This window comes from Genypterus blacodes, unplaced genomic scaffold (assembly GCF_046128005.1).
Source record: "Genypterus blacodes isolate CSIRO-AG114 ecotype Tasmania unplaced genomic scaffold, CSIRO-AGI_Gbla_v1 ptg000009l_1, whole genome shotgun sequence".
In the NCBI taxonomy this organism is placed as follows: Eukaryota; Metazoa; Chordata; class Actinopteri; order Ophidiiformes; family Ophidiidae; genus Genypterus; species Genypterus blacodes.
Window position 1 is genome coordinate 480543 of NW_027466823.1, and position 17563 is coordinate 498105.

At 46.3% G+C, this 17563-nt stretch overlaps 1 protein-coding gene across 1 annotated transcript in view; it reads left to right on the plus strand.

The window, feature by feature from the left end:
* Positions 1-16407, plus strand: part of prdm5 (PR domain containing 5) — a 28669-nt gene extending 12262 nt beyond the window's left edge. The window contains exons 13-16 of the mRNA XM_076158168.1: positions 175-268; positions 8657-8742; positions 12117-12221; positions 14461-16407. Of these exons, the coding sequence (XP_076014283.1) occupies positions 175-268; positions 8657-8742; positions 12117-12221; positions 14461-14625 (450 nt within the window). The 3' untranslated portion in view covers positions 14626-16407. The remainder of the gene's footprint in view (positions 1-174; positions 269-8656; positions 8743-12116; positions 12222-14460) is intronic.
* Positions 16408-17563: the final 1156 nt, after the last annotated feature.

Consider the following 17563-nt stretch of genomic DNA (forward strand, 5'->3'; position numbering starts at 1 on the left):
TTGCATGATAAAGCTTAACGTCACTGGTTGTGATGGCGTTCTGATGAGTACGAGGGTGAACTTCAGCTATCACAGTAGATCACATTTAACTGTCTAATGGAGGAAGGATGTGAGGGCCCGATGTTACAAATGTTTCTCTTAACGTCGACCATATGTCCACTTCCATCATCACAGACACACACGGGGGAGAAGGAGAAGATCTGCCCGTACTGCGGACAGAAGTTCGCCAGCAACGGCACGCTAAGGGTCCACATCCGCAGCCATACAGGTCAGTGAACTCCCCAGCTGAAGGCTTCATGTTCAGATCCACAGAGTCAGAGTCAGAGTCAGAGTCAGAGTGACGGCTGTGGGAGCTGCAGAGACAAACTGATCCACACAACGTCCATGAGGTGCAGCTACTGAGGCTGTAGCATTGAAATTAGCACCAAAACATCAAGTTAACAACAAGTACAAACATCTTAACCTTAAGTTTGCTCTACTTCTATCTGCAGTGAGCTTCAGCCTGTGTCGTTCCTTCAGCAGGTTCTTTCCTCCCACCGTCCTTCAAATGATTGCAATTTCTCAACATTTTCTACTTATCTTCTTTGTTTTTCTTCTTTATTGTTAACCCTGCTTTGTGTCATGACTTATTCTGAGTTCTGGGAAATGTTCCGGACCTTTAGAAGTCTCTCTGGATCTCATAATCTGCATAAAGAGATGTAACTCCCTGTCAGTCATCTGTATAGTTTTCTATTATCTTGTCTAGAAGCCTTATGGTGTCAGGATGTCACTGTCTGATACACTTAGCTGCTCATACTGCATAAAATGGGAGAATGCAGGTTTGTAACGGAGTCATTTGATGTGCGCAGATACACACGTGTAGCTGTTTTCCAGCCGGCTGAGGTTGGTTGCTCATGATGGATGACTTGAGGCGGCTCTGCTCTCGTATCGCTTAGATGTAACTGTTACTGTCTGATGGCTGCAGGGCATAAATCCAGATAAGTGGAAGGCCTTCACACAGTCTAGAAGCAGCTCTGGGTGATAGATAGCGGTACACCATCACATTTGCATACATCTCCCATCTCCCATCTCCCTGTCTCCTCAGCTTTGCACCGCCTGGGGCAGGGGAACACAAAGTGTAAGTCCAGGTTAGAAAAATGCCAGATTTCATGCCAGCATTAACGCAGGGGTCTTGGATGTTCATTAAACTGCCTTAAACTGGAGAGCGACACATTCCTGTGTGTTTCCTTACCAACAGACGGGTGCAGAGACCTGGCATACACACACGCACACACACTTCTTGGCCTCTAGACTGCCTTCATTCACCATTTCTCCCTTTTTCTTCTCCTCCTCCTCATGCTTGTCTCTCTCTCTCTGTCTCTGCCAGTGAAACCACACTTGTCTTCTCTTATTTTCCCTCTAATGTCTTCTCCTAATTGTCATCACTGGCCTCATTTTTTTGCTTTTGAAACATGCGTGTACTCTTGTTGTGTGTACTTGTTTCTGCTCCTGTAAGCTGAGCACTTTTCTCACACAATAGCACTTTATTATGTAACACAGCTCTTCTTCTCTCACTGTAGTCTTCGTATCTGCAGGACAATAGATTTTCTCTCGGCTTCTCTCGCCGTCCAGGTAGAGTAGAGCTGGGGCAACATAATCAGCCCGCCAGAAATAGCCAGGATGAGCTCAGTTACATAAAGCCTAGTATAGTTTCATACACACAGATGATGACACCACACTATGGGATGTTTAGCGTCTATAGTGGGGTGAAGGCAGAGCGCCAGGAAGACGTTCAGGCAGGGAATTCATAAGACTCTCTCATTTGCTGGATTTACAATCATCATTGCTCGTGAACTGAAGTCTGGCAGGTGAGGAAGGAGGAGGACAAGTGACCAAGACATTGAGTTTCAGTGTGATTAAGGTGGAAAAAACCAATAACTGCCTTCATCAGAGTGGAACAAAGCTTTAAATGCACATTAGCATCCAGGCGGTGTCGTTCTGTCATCTTCTTTGCTTTTACTGCCGTTTGTTTCGTTTCTTTTTACAGCAGGTATCAATTAGAATAGGTACAGATGTGCATTCTAGATTGTGTGTGTGTGTGTAGGAAAGCTTCCCCCAGGTGTTGTAAAGGTTAGTGTGTGTTTATTTGAGCATGAGTAAGGAAGTGTCGTGTCAAAACACTGCGCCTTTCTAAAGCCTCCCGCACTTTGTCAACAGCTCCCTTTGTGTGTGCGTCTGTGTGTGTGTTTTGTTGTTGTATATGTGTATGTGTGAAGGAGAGGCACAGTGAGAGAATGTGTGGCAGTGTGGGACACGGCCCAGTCTGATTGTATTTATATAGAATAAACAAAGGAGAGGGCCGAGGGGGCCGGCTGGGGGAGGGGTGGGAGCCGAGGGGACACCTCAAAGAAAGAAAGGGGGAGAGAGAGAAAGACCACTCCAAGAAAGCATCCAGCAGGATGACCCTTGACCCTGACTGGCTGTAAATCTGTCCACTCATTGTGTGGACTGGGATTTTTTTTGTTTGTTGCATTTTTTTGTGTGTGGAAAAGTAAACTTTGGTGAAACGTGTGAGTCGCTCCCCCTGCCACCATTCTGACAAGAGTCATGTTGTTCTCTAACACTCTCTCTCTCTGTGTGTGTGTGTGTGTGTGTGTGTGTGTGTGTGTGTGTGTGTGTGTGCATGCAGTCAATATGCAAAAATGTGATGAAGCAGCTTTAAGTCATTTTCTGAATATACATGACGTGTTGTGTTGCTATGGCTACCACATTAACGTATTGCTTAATCAATCAATTTATATTTGCATAGTTTACTGGTCTTTGTGTTGATCTCAGTGTGTGTTCAGGTTTCTTCATGATGCTAGGAAACAAAAAGCATCAGCTGCCTTCATCACAATATGATCACAGTCTTCACCTGCATGTAAACAGACTGACTGAAGACTAGACCAGCAACAGGGACATTTTAAAGGAGAGTTTAAAGATGGTGAGACGCTTGTGTGTGTAATCTCTTAAAGAAGGCCACCAGCTGAGGTTAAGAGGTGTAAATCAGCAGCTCCTCTGGACGGCAGAGAGGAAAGCTTGATCTTGTTTGTCTTCCTGCCTCACAGGAACAAGTCAGGATTGATTATTTACCTGCTAAACACTGAGGACTTTGTCAGAGCTCCTTTGGGCTTTGCTTCCCTTCTCGTGTTTCCATCACACACACTGAGCTGCTCTATCACAGCTGAGCACAAAGTGATCAAAACAGAGAAATGGGATTTTTTTTCAAATCAGCTAGAAAGTATAGAGCTGCTATTACACGCACACGCACACACACACACACACACACACACACACACACAGTATATTTGCTGTGGTTTTCTTCACTTTGAGCGTCTTGCAGAGTTTCCAGTGCCACATAGGCAGCAGGCAGCAGGCGGCTCTCTCTCTCTCTCTCTCCTCAGAGAATCAAACTCATGACATCACCATCTACCATTTTCCCCATATAATGTAAGCTGTCAAAAAGTTGGAGGCGGTTCATGAAGACGTCGTGGAGCCGGGGTAGTTATGATGGGCGTGTCTGTCCTTCTCTAAATGATTCTTCTGAGGCTGTCACGGTGTAAACGTGCTCCTCTCCTCATCCCAGCTCAGTGAGGAGAGTTTCCCCTGTGTGCCATGATGTGGTCAAGACCCAAAGTGGGATTATGAAACATATTAGTGCCAAAGGAAATGTTGACAGAGCTCAGCACGTCATCCTGACATCAGAGCTCATGTCAGGGCTCAGGCAGCATCAATCAATGAGCTGTCTGCCTACAAATTGCTGTTTAGTCCTCACACCTCAATAGGAGGATATTTTCCACTCAGCCAGTCAGAGAATAACTCCTTTATTTGCTCAGATGGGGTCGAGTGTAAACAGCAGAGTGGAGGCGCTGCTTCATGTTTCTGCTTCATGGCAGAGGAACCGGCCTGAGTCACAGCTGTACTGACTCAGGCCATCAGGTAGCAGTCTGCAGTCTGTGTGAAGACATTGATTCATATTCTCTTATTATTAGGTTATGTAGATAATATTCACACGGGCCAAACCCAGCGTCTGCTTTCCCTCAGAGAAGTGGAACTGTAACCATTTGGCCTGCAGATGAGGAGGAAAGCAGATCTGCATGCTGATCCATAAATCACAGCCACTTTCCACACATTTCAAACATTTCTATGATTAAGAAATATAAACTGTTCCTCGCTGCGTTTTGGTTTGAACATTGCAAACTTAGATTCTTCTGTCGTACAAAAGTGTAAGAGAGAGCTGCTGTTCAGTCCTGTAACGTCTTCAGTTTGATTTTGGCGCACAGGCACAGCTGATCTGGGGGCCGGCACACACACACACACACACACACACACACACACACACACACACACACACACACACACACACACACACACACACACCCCTATGCCAGTGGTACAGTCCAAGAAGCCCGTGGACTTTGGAACTTTTCAGCCATGTGTTTGTTTCTGTGTTCATTCATGTTTCCTTCAGAGCGTACATCTGAAACATGACTCCAATAAATCCAGTTTACAATGTGGAAATGTTTATTACAGGAAATACTAAACAAAACAAAACAAAAGTCTTTTTTTATAGTATTTTATTTTGATTGGCATAAAACAACACGACAAAAAAAGAAATAAAACCAAAACTACAGAGGAGACTGAAGAGCTCTGATCATCTGTGTGTACTGATCAGTCATGCACAGAGCCTGAGCTCCATGGAAGTAGAGTTCTCAGAGTTTCATGCATTGGCACATTGTGGCTGTTTGTCCTCTCCAATAGAGGGAAAATGGAGAAACCAAAATGAGCAACATGTTCTTTGGAAGAGACAGAAGCCTCAATATAACATAATTAACCACAAAACAATCTGTTAAATATTTAGGCTCATTCATGAAGATTAGTGCCTGGGTGTAACCTTTTTAATACATGGTTGTATGTTGTATGTTGTGGTGTAAGCATGTAAATGAGCTGCTGCATGTAAGAGCCATGATTCCTCTGCTCCCCCCCCAGAGGGTAAAAGCAACATGAACATATCAGCGAAGGAAACCATAATTCCCTGCTTTAGAGCTCAGCGCGCTCAGAGAGGACATCTTCATCTTCGTCTCTATCTGTGGAGCTGTGCGGCGTGTGTGTGTGTGTGTGTGTGGGGGGGGGCAGCCTTACTGGAACACATGACAAGTGGGATCAAACACGTGCGAGCCAAATACATCACCCAGATTTCATACTGCACCGGTGAACTGTCAGGCTGGAACGGGTCTCAGGTTCTGTGTGCTGGTGTGTGTTCTGGACTCTTGTAGCGGGTGTTGATGACCTGACAGCAGCTGAATCTGTTCTCTGTGCTTTATGAAGTCACCCTGATTGTCTCCAGCGCGGTGTCACGTCTTCACGGTGTCACGTCTTCACGGTGTCACGTCTTCACGGTGTCACGTCTTCACGGTGTCATGTCTTCACGGTGTCATGTCTTCAAGGTGTCACGTCTTCTGCTTCTTCTTCTTCTTCTTCAGCAGCTGCCGTGTTGTGCTGACGTGCAGCTTTAGGTGATCTCAGGTCAGAGCTACTACACCTCTATCTGGCAGTCCTCTTGAATCCCTGGATGTATTTACGCGCTGTAGGCTTTGTTTGTGTTGAACGTTGCCGTGGTTTCAAATCTTGTAAAGTAAAATCACTATGTTGTGGATTATTATTATCTCTCCCTATGATGAAATGTTGGCTGGTTATCGCGTGTGTAACTCCTGCTGGAGTGGCGAGGGGATGCTTCATTTAAGGGGGGGGATTATGCTGTGAGGCATGCGTCAGGATTCCAAGCAGAGATCTGTTGCATGTGTGGTAAGGCGAGACTGCGGTGAGGCCGGGGCGCAGGCGTGTCTCCTGCAGGTACCTTCACACGGGGAGGTTTAAGGGAATTGTTTAAGGAAGTGGAGAAATCTACAGAGACCTTGGCTGTAATGGAAAGGTCAAGTGTAAAAGTTGTTGGGCGTTCCTTACGGTTGATCAAAGGCGATCTGTTATCAGCTCCAACACGCCGCTATCACGTTACCTGGGCGGCCCCTGTTGGCATGTGGCAGCGGGCCGGCAGAGGGACAGTGGAGGGCCACTGTCTGGCTGCAGAGGAGGAAGCCAGGGATTAATCTCTGATGGACAGCACTAATGTCTTTCAGACCGCAGCCCCGAGCTACAAAGCGCTCTCCATAACACCAACGCCGCGCCGCCCGGCAAACGTCAGCGCCGACCATCTGCTAACCAGACACACACCTTCTCACACGCACACACGCACGCAGGCACGCACACTCGTACAGCACACGAGGGGTGCCAAACGGATCGATTAGCAGACGAGGAGTGTGAGGGCCGCAGCGGGGGGGCGGGGGGAGACACGGCGGGTCAAAGAGACGGTGTTGTGTTTCAGCACATGCTAAATCAGTTACCATCTCCACACATAGAGCCCCGGCTCACTGCAACAGCCACCCCTCATAATCCCCAAACAATCTGCCTCAATCTGGAGAATAAGTGGAGGGTTTCTAGTTACGGTAACACTCCACACACAAGAGACACAAAGAACACACACCAATGTTACCGAGGTGTACAAGTCACATTCATTTGTTGTTTGTTGTCTTTGCTTTTTGACTTGAAGCCGTTTGAAACCAGATGTCGGGAGCTGTAACCCAACAGGAGCGCCGTATTCCCATTAAGATGGAGTCTGATCTACGTTCTGTTGTAAGAAACGAGCTCCCATTATTTCCCCTAATGAGCCGTAACTCTGGGCCGCATGTCCGGAGTCCAGGCAGGTCAAGGAGGTAAATTGGTGTGCACTTATTGCGTGGCGGCGGCGGCGGCGGCTCCATGTTAGCAGGCTGTGGTTTAGTCTGCTGCTGTGTATGAACTGACAATAGGCAGCAGCTCGCTCGCTCGCTCGCTCCTGGGACGGACGGATGTGATCCAAGCCACAGGAGCACACTGGCACACTGTGCTCCAGTGCTATTAGCACACTAATGCCTTCCCCAGGACTCCCCAAGGCTAACGCAGGGCATTAACCCGATACCACACGTGCTACACAAGACAGGAGATTTGCTCTCTGCCGTCTCTAAACACACATCTGGGATTCAGATTTTTCCTGTTTGTCAACAAAAGGCCCCCTAGAGGCCGAAGGGGATTTTGGTGCAGGATTCCGAGCAGCCAGCCCTCAGCACGTGTTGTTTCAGTATGTGTGTGTGTAACCGCTATACTCTACATATGTCCCGTTAACCCTTTGCGCGGCGATATGAGCTTACTCATCTTATTAGACGCTGTGCCGGCTCCTCCCTGTGCTCCTCCCTGTGCTCCTCCCTGTGCTCCTCTGAAGCCCTCTGCTGGGGGATTTATGGTTAATGGAGGGCGTCGACTCTGACATATTCCCATATCTCTCCTTCTCTGTATCCTATATCTTGAAGGACACACAGGGTTTGTCCACAAGCTTGCAGCGCACAATAATAATCCTGTGGTTGCGTGTTGGTGGCTCGGATGCAGTGTGTGTGTGAGCTACACGTGCATGTTGTGTGTTTATTGCTGTGGGATGATATCAGATCCCTGGGTGTGTTTTCTGATTTAATAACATCTTTGCATTTTGAATCCCAAGGAAACACAGCTAATTAACCTTATTCCTTAAAGGGAAACTCATCTCCCCCATCAATAAAAGAACTTGCTTGCCTGTTCAACAACGAGTCACAGAAGAGAGATTACTTTAGCATGAAGTGGAAAAGAAATTGGATCATTATACGGCAGGAATGAACGCAAATGTGTGTGGCTGCATCTGAATCTATTTTTGGACGTGTTTCATGTGATGACTGAGTGTGTGTGAGTGTGTGTGCAGGCATGGATACTTAGTCTGTATTCAGGAAAACATGCAAATACTAATCCATTACTTCTTAAGGAGTCAGATTAGAGACTCTTTTTCCTGCTGGTTGAGGAGTATTGAGTTATATTTAGTAATAAGAGTCCATCCAAGAATTAATTATTCAACCTAGAATCTTTCCCGTCAGCATTTTTCTCTATTTTCCTGTCTGAATCTTTCATTGGAGCGAGGTTCTCTGGGTTACCTCATATCCCTTCTATAGATTAGTAATCAGCACTGCTGCTCCTATCTGGCCTGTGGATCAGCTCAGGGTAAACAGATCCATGTGTCAGCCCAGCGTTTGACTGACAGCCTGTCACTTTCTCTTTGTCATCACTGGTGTGTGCTCAGATAGGATCTCAGGGAGTTTGGCCGGGCTGCGTTTGATCCGGCCTGGATAAGCCACGATGCTGAGGCGCTCCTAAACGCCTGGCCCAAAGAGGCTCAGGGAGCAAGCTAGGAATTCTAGGGAATACCAGGGAATGCACATCACAAAGGAACGGGTTTGAGAGAGAATGGTATCTGCTCTACCAGGGGCCAGGTCAAAGGTCAGCATCTGCACCAGCACCTATAGTACAGGAAGGACAGACAGGAGAGAGAATAACCCAACAACACACACACACACACACACACCTCCATCTGTGAGGTGGGAGGTGACAGACGTGTCATGGATTTTGTCCTTGAAGTGTGTTTAAGTCCAAAATAAAGAGTACATTTTAGTTTAAATCTGTTTAATGTTTATGATAACAGTGTGGTCCTCTGCTCAGGATGCTGTTGTGTGTGTCTGTTGTGTAGGTGAGCGTCCGTACCAGTGTCCATACTGTGACAAAGCATTCAGCAAGAATGATGGCCTGAAGATGCACATCCGCACACACACACGGGTAAGTTTGTGTGTCCTTATGTTATTCCATTTCTTTATCACCTGTGCAACCAGAAAGTTGGAGTTGTGGTAGTGGTACACAACTCCAACTACACCTACATGTGTAAGTACAACTCTGTAACCATAGCAAACCAAAGGGATTCTGGGTAAAGCTTGTAACGTATAGTTTACTTCATGTTGGCAGTTAGTCTACTCTGCCTAATATGATGGAATATGACATTTTTGGGCAAACACACATTGGGAGAAAGGGCAGGAGAGAGAAGCTGAGTCTGGACTTCAGGTCTGTGCCACAGGAAGACGTGCTCACACACTTTGTCTCAGGAGACAAAGCCCGTCTTGTCCATGTCTCTAACTACAGTATGAGACATTCCCCAGCCCCTGTTCTCATGAGGTCATGGTCTTATTCACAGGAGCTTTCATAAAGCATCAGATAATGCCTCCTGACACAAAGGACACGGAGCCATAGAAACATACAAAGGAGAAAGTTACATACATCCACATTCAGGGTCCTGAGTCGGAGCACGAGGTGGGAAAAGGAGACGGAGTCTTAGTGGACATTGTTGTTGGCATTTCCTGGGCTGGGATGCAGAAGCGTTTCTTGACCCATTGAGGTTCTCCACCCAGGCAACATGAGATGCTGCTGTACATCTGGTTATACGTGTTCCTGTCACTTTAGATCAATCAAACCTGTTGTGTATTTCCTCAGATTTCCTCCATCACTTCACACAGCTGTGACAGGGACAGAAGGACAAGGCACCATTCATTATAAAGATGTGTTTCCTTTTTATACTCTCCAGAATCCTTTGCCCTGCTGTTACGCCGTGTTGATAAAGGGGGGATCCAGGTTCAAGTGTCCCTGTAGGAAGAAGCAGGCATCATTTCCTAGCGAGCTGCTGATTACACCGACTGATGCTTTGTTCCTAATGTTCCGAGATCTGCCTTTGCTCACAGAGTCGTGACGGCTCTGAAATATGGGCTGAACAGTTACAAACAGCAGAAGCAGATGAAGTCACTGTTCGGCGAAACAAATGTGTCTTGGCAGGAGGAGTAGCAGCTTATTGTTAATGCACAGAGGAGGATTTCACATGGAGATGTTTGATCCACACACTCCATTACAGGGCCAGACAAGGATTCAACTGATCTGCTGACAGTATTCATGTTAAAGTGGTTTGTGTGAGTGTGATGTAGATCTGTGCTGGAGCAGAACTGGAACATAGAGACTGTGGGCATGTTCAGGGTTAATAAGAACAGTTTGAGTCTTTGGTGTGAAGACAGAAGCTTTTAGATACACTCATGTGGTTCAGTCTGGTTCAGTCCACATGCTCTCCACTCCTCCCCAGGTAGGATCTGTCCTGGACCTGGACCCAGCACCTGAGCCGTCCCACTCAGGTGTCCCACTCAGGTGTCCAACTCAGGTGTCCCACTCGTGCTCACTGAGACCCTTAGGGCTCCCAATTAGGAATCTATACAGATGACCAGAATCAGATTCTAAACTGATTGCAGAGATTTTGTAGAGATCTTTGCTTTGTTTACGGAGCATAAACTGAAATATGTTTTATTAATCTTGGAAGATATGAATCTCATTTTTCTTGTCCTCTACCTCGTCAGTCACAAATTCAATGCTATGAAGTCTGAGGAGTTTATTGATTGAAGTTTGGCTTCTGGACTGAATGAACTAAACAATCTTAGCTCGTATTGATGCTCTTTGTACAGAGGCCAGACTCAGAGGAAAGGTCGGGTCAAAGGCCAAAGGTCAACAGCTGCTGAAGAGTGAAGGTCATCAGGTACAGATGTTCGATGTTACTAAGGTCATAGTGATGCATTCTGGGTACACCGCATCAGCTAAGCCCAGCCATGTGTTTCCTGGCCTTTGACCTTTGACCTCTCATAGGTTTTTTTTTTGTGATACAAGAGACATTATTCCCTTATGGAAACAGAATTCTTTCCTGGGATCCTTCTGAAAACTGCATAGCAGGCTGCACACACACACACACACACACACACACACACACACACACACACAGAAGCTCACCCTCAGTTGGCTCATTTCTTTTATTCTCATTGTCCTCCCTTATTCTGTCACATGCACACAAACAGTTGCATACTTATAAGCCGGCCGCTTACACACACACACACACAAACACACGCGCTCGCTCACACACACGCTGGCCCGCTCACACAGCACTCGCTCACACTCGCACACATGCAATGAACCTGATCTTTACCTCCTTTTGTATCCTGTGTCACTTGGCACTCCTTGCCCCGCCCACATGATAGTGCCTTTCCCAGGACCCTTACTTCCTGCATTCACCCCGTTCCCATGACAACTAAGCTTTAAATGGGTAGAGCCTTTGCTATCAGCCAGACTTGTCAAAAACAGCTTTCCCAAAGACTGACAGTGGGAACGGCGCTCCAAGAACTCCCACTATCTCCGCGCCGCTCATTTCTTAACTTCAACTTAAGTCTTTAACGTGTCACCACTTTTTCCCCTTCAGACTTTGGGACACACCCACTCTCCCAGTTTTGCCCACCCTGTGATCACACACAGTTACAGCTTTAGTGAAAACACACCCACAGTGCGATAGGCGCTCTGAGTGACACTGAGACGGGCCTCAGAAAGGCTCAGAGGAAATGTTCTTTGGTAAACTGATGAGGTGTGGAGACAGAGGAGTGATATTCTACAGGGCACTGATATGCGTTCAAAGCTTTTTTTTCTCTGGCATGTTTTCTTGACTCTTTTGAGGAGTCCATGTGTTTTTGATGGCCCCTATGCCGCTCATTTCCTCTCTACTGCAGGGGCCGTGCAATCTTTCATTTCATATCTTCATAAAGTCACAGGGAGAGCGCCGGGGTGTGAAGTGAGAGGATATGAGCATGTACAAGCCTGTGTGTGTGTGTGTGTGTGTGTGTGTGTGTGTGTGTGTGTGTGTGTGTGTGTGTGTGTGTGTGTGTGTGTGTGTGTGTGTGTGTGTGTGTGTGTGTGTGTGTGTGTGTGTGTGTGTGTGTGTTACTGGACTATTGAATAATTTCCCAGTTTGAGACAAATAAAGTATATTTATCTATTTATGTCTGTGTTGTCTCCAGTTTTCCAGAATACTGTGTGTGTATCTGTTTGTTTATCCCTATTTGTGTTTGTGTGCGCACACATATGTGTACCATTACACGTGTGTGTGTGTGCACTTTGTTCACATATGGACCAAACCTGGAGGAGTAAATGTGTCCGTCATGTAACAAAGTGGGGTCGCATCGTTTTCTGTATTGTTCTGCTGCATATTAAGAGATGAAGTGCCTTCTTTAAACTGTGTGTGTGTGTGTGTGTGTGTGTGTGTGTGTGTGTGTGTGTGTGTGTGTGTGTGTGTGTGTGTGTCACTGCAGGAGAAGCCGTATAAATGCAGCGAGTGTAACAAGGCCTTCAGCCAGAAGCGAGGACTGGACGAGCACATGAGGACCCACACAGGAGAGAAACCTTTCCAGTGCGATGTGAGTGTACCAACACCTCCACACACACACACACACACACACACCGTCTGCACTGCCTTTGATTCTCACATGGCTTTAGCTGTGTGTGTGTGTGTGTGTGTGTGTGTTGTGTGTGTGTGTGTGTGTGTGTGTGTGTGTGTGTGTGTGTGTGTGTGTGTGTGTGTGTGTGTGTGTGTGTGTGTGTGTGTGTGTGTGATAGTGCTCTGGCAGCCACTGGCATGAGTCCAGATGTGTGTGTGTGTGTGGGGGGGGGGGGGGGGGGGGGGGGGTCTGAATAAGAGGCAGATAGAGATCTTGCTTCTCCGGAGGGGCCTAGTGGGCTGATCTCACGTAAACACATTGAGAGGATCAGAGGGAGAAATTACCCTGTGCTTATAATACTGTAGGAGTAATAATGATTCTCAGAGAGCGGGAGAGAGAGAACACGCGACAGAAGATGTTGTCCATGTTTGGAGCAGATCTCCTCTCTATCTGGTTGCTGCAGATTGGAAACAGAGCTATTTACCCTCTGCTCTCTGGTTCTGATTTAGAAAGTCCTGACTGCGCGTTAAGACCGTCCTGAATTGGAAATCCTATGAAATTGGATCTAAGTTTAAGTACTTTTTATTGTGATAGATCCACATGAAAAGCAGGCGTCTCAAATTTGCTCTATCTGAAGCTTCTACAAAGCTTTTTGGAAGCAAGTCGCCTTTCTCCCAGAATCATCATTATATTGTTTCTATTATCCTGGACAGCTCAATCATGAACAATGCTCTTAGATCCTCCAGCGAGAAGCCAAAGATCTCTTAATTCTGCCACCAAACATCAAAAACAAGCATCTTGGCTGTCATCCACATGCAGGCTGTGTCGGCTCTCAGGGAACTCATGAGCTTTAACACCCAACTAAGCCTCAAGTCACGGCATTCCCTCCAGAGACAAAGTAGAAAATGTGCCCTCATCCCCGGAGGATTGTCTGCAGTTATTGTTTCAGACCACAAATCAGTCTCCTATTCATTGTCAGCCGAGCGTCTCCAGAACGTGTTTCCCACAGACTTCATCTGAGGATTCATCTGGATTCCTTTTCGGGAGAGACGTTTTCCTGTACATAATTCTATGCTAAACTATTAAAGAGAACAGGAATAACATGTGGGTTTTATTTGGGGGGGGTGCAGTTTGAGTCAGACTAAAGGCCGTGGAAGCTTTCCAGACTAAGATAGAGGGCTTAATAAGCTTCTATCACTGGAAAGGTTGGAGAATGTGGTAGAAGCTTCCAGTAACATCTGGGTTAACATCAGACAAGGAGGCCGGCTCTCGTCGTCAGCTCCTGTCACTGATACAAGTGTTTCTCTCACATGGGGTCTGAAAGGATGATTTAACTTTGATATGAAATCCAGAAGAGCTGTAAGCATGTTTAACCTTTATAACGCCTCGTTTAACAGCGCGGAGAGACGCTCCTGTTATTTCACTGTTGCTTGTTTATTGATGAACTTTGTTAATGAGGTCCAGTTGTACTTATTGTACCTGGCTACAGAGATCTGACAGCAGTGTGAAGATCGTTTGATTCTCATTTGTTGGAGTTGAATTCAACATTCATAGTGCATAATTCATATTTCTCTGTTTATTCTGTGATAAACTCTTCAACAGGGTCATTAAATGAGTAAATAAGTCATGATTAAGTCTTGGCCACATAATGGTTGATAATCTCATTTTGTTTTTGTAATTCCATTTATGGAAATCTTTGCGGTAAAGCAAACTTAACTTTGATCAAATTGAAGCCATTCTGCTGCTTTCATCCTTATCTGCTTCTTTTTTTAGCATTGAAGCCACATTGTGAGATTTTCTGCATGTAATCAAGTGAGCTGAAGTTCTTTACAGTCACTGCTTTAAGCAGAGCAGATGGAGTGAGGAGGACTCATGCTGTGATCCTTCATCCAGCGTGTTGAACTGCAGCTGAAAGCCAGCCAGTGATGGATTAGAATGATTGATAGAGGAGGCTGGAGTCATTTGTTCAGTGTAAAATGGCTCATTTATGATGGATGTGAAGTTGCATCATTCCCTCTCTACAGCTGAAAAAAAAAGCAATCCCATCTGTCAGCAGGATCTGCTGTGTGTCATTTACAAATCACTTTAAGTTTCTGAGATAAGACTTCAAGTTTGATACGACAACAAGCTCCAGATGAGTGTGCAGCCTCAGAGGGTCATGAAGTTACAGACTGTGTGTGATGAAACATTAAAGTCCTGTGTGTATCATGTTTTGTAGGTGTGTGACCTGTCGTTCAGCTTGAAGAAGATGCTCAGCAGGCACAAGCTCACACACAACCCAAACCGGCCAATGGCAGAGTGCCAGCTGTGCCATAAGAAGTTCACCAGGAACGACTACCTCAAAGTCCATATGGAGAATGTCCACGGGGAAACGGAGAGCTAGAGCTTATTAAGGAAGCTTTGACTGAAAATGATATCTGATTCCTCAGATAAAGTTCCGTGCAGCCGCTCGGCTCTATACATACTGTATATACATATAGATGGATAGATAACAGAAACTCTGCCATTAAAGATATACACATGTAGAATGTGGAACACATTAGGGCGTGGATTTGAAAATTGAGCCCCAGACTGAACGTTTGAGTCACCATGTTTAGATTCTGATGCGGACATTTCAACAAACAAAATCCCTCAAATATCCCTCATCTGCCTCCAAAGCCTCTGAGTCCGCTCACAGGAGAGAGGGAGAGAGAGAGAGCGAGAGCGAGCGAGAGAGAGAGGGAATATCAGAAGTTTGGGGAGTTACATTTGTAAGATAAAAGCCTCGGTGATTCTTCAGGCCTGTTACTGTAAAGAGAGTCAATACAGTACCAGGCCTGAGCTCTTTAAGTGTTTAAGTGTGTTTACTGAGGGAACATGTTACTGTATTTACTCGGCCGTTTGCCAAAGTGAGCCGCCCCCCAAATGTCTCTTTACTTTAATCTGTGTGCGTTCTTCCTCTTTCATTTCCCCTCTCAGTACTTAAGACTTTAATACTAATTTAGTATTCATTGTTAAGAAAAAGTTGCACAATTTACAATTTCAAACAAGCATATCTCCATTCAGAGTATTAACCTTCTTTAAGTGTTCAAGCTGGTCCAGCTGATCAGAGAGTCTCAGTGATGACATCAGTGAGCAGATTAAGGCTTATTATTATTATTATTATTATTATATAACCCTAACCCTTATATAGAAGATGAAGTGTTGCATCATCTGAAACAGCAACCTGATGATTACATATGGTGGAAAGAAAGATGGCGACAATCCAGGAGATCAGAATTGTATTAGTTTAGAAGGTAAAAGTGTGAAACTAAATATCATATCTCTACTTAATTTATACATATATATATATATAGTATATAATTTATATATACTAAGACCTCATAGCCCTCTGCAGGAGTCATGTGTGAGGAAGCTGACTGGCTCCCTGTTGTGTGGAGAGAAATGGTGCTCAAAATGTGTAAGTGTGTCCTAAATGTTCCGGGGGACGCTGAGCAAACAAATCTTAAGCACTGTGTGTGTGTGTATTCATAATGAATATTTGTGTTTGTTCGCCCTTAAAACGCCCCGGGGACGTTGTTGCTTCTATGTTTATGTTGTTGATCTTTGTTAATCTGTGTTAAATACATTATACTGTATATGATTAGTCTGAGCAGCTGTTCTGTTTTATAACTCCAGGCTCTCTCTCTCTCTCTCTCTCTCTCTCTCTCTCTCTCTCTCTCATTTACCGCTTCATTGATTCCAGCACAGTTCCACTCCTCTGTGAATTGTCACCTCACGCTTTTCTGTTTGGAAATGTATAAAACCTCCTCACCTACCAAACATCCATTTCCTCTGCTCATTGTAATGACGTGCTGGTGAACTGTTGACGTTGGGCTGCGAGGAAACGCTTTGAGAGTTGATTAAAAGTCTTCAGGTTTGTTGTTAATCTAACCCCGCATTCATGGCTTGGCAGCTTCTGGGAGCTCAAGCTAATTAAGGCTTTTTTTTTTTTTCTGAGGCCACAGTCACCGCTCGCCTGATCTTTGAAGCCGCACGCTAAAGAGCGCCTCTGATGGTTTCTGTGTGTGGAGCCGGCAACCGTTTCTCACGTTCGTCCCCCCGGCCGAGGCTCTCTGACGGAAAGGCACTTTAGCTTTTAGCTCTGTGAGAATCTGATGAGCGCCGGAGTGAAGTGGGAAAACTGGAGTCGCTGTTCAAGCTCAATAAATCTTCCCATGTGTGGGTTTGGCTTCCTAAAGAAACAAAAGTATTACAGTATGTCAATCTTCACATCTTTGACTGAGTGTCTGTTGTTTGTCTAACAATTAGCTCATCACTGCTGCTCATGTTGGATTACATTTCTGCTCCATTTTGCTCAAAATCTGAGCCGGGTTCTCCTCTGCGCTCGCATCAGCTCAGAGCGTATGTGGCCCCGGGTTAGCTTGCGCTCCCCGTGTTAGCCTGCCCTCCCCTGATTTGCCTGCCCTCCCCGAGTTAGCCTGTGCTCCCCCTGTTAGCCTGCCCTCCCCTGATTAGCTTTCCCTCCCCGGGTTAGCCTGCCCTCAACAGCTTAACCTGCCCTCCCTAGGTTAGCCTGCGCTCCCCAGGTTAGCCTTCCCTCCTCTGGGTTAGCCTGCCCTCCTTGGGTTCACCACATGGCTAAAGCAGGGCGTGTCCTGGCTGAGGCCCACGCCGCCCCGGGCCTCTGTGTTGGCGCGGCCCGCCGCCTGCTCTTTAGCGGCTAAAGCTCAGCTGCGTTTATATTGCGTCTTGTAAACAGTAGTAGTCGGGCTTTCCAGCAGCGGAACGTTGGGCTGTGCCACACGCCTCCGTCATCCTGGGCCGACGGGTCAGAGACGGAGCGCTGGGAAATCTGGTTTTGATCATGGTGCTATTCTCAGTCGTTATGATGCTGATATGTATATGTGTGTGTGTATGTATGTGTGTGTCTGTGTGTGTGTACGTCCTTCCTCTGGCATTTCTCTGGTTTTCCATTTTTATCTTGGAGAGTAGTTTTCCTGTGGGACTTTCCCAGTGACCCACTAGCCAACAGATCTTGTCCTTCAGTGGAATCAAAGCCGGTGCATCCTCGCCTGCGTCTGCCTCCTCTCGTTCCTCCTACTGGGTGGATCACGCCAAAGCTCCCAGTCAATGTGTTTCTAATTACATGTTTTTACTGGAAGCCCCGGTTTCCTGCGTTGCCTCCCCGTTTGTGAGTGCGGCCAGCCCGGGTCCTGACCGGCGTCCACAGAGCAGCAGTGCCAGCCCCGCCCACAGCGCCGCAGTATCATTACCACGCCGGCTACGCTTTACGGCAAACCGCCGTCACGTTGGGAACGACACGGACACGCTTGTCTGAC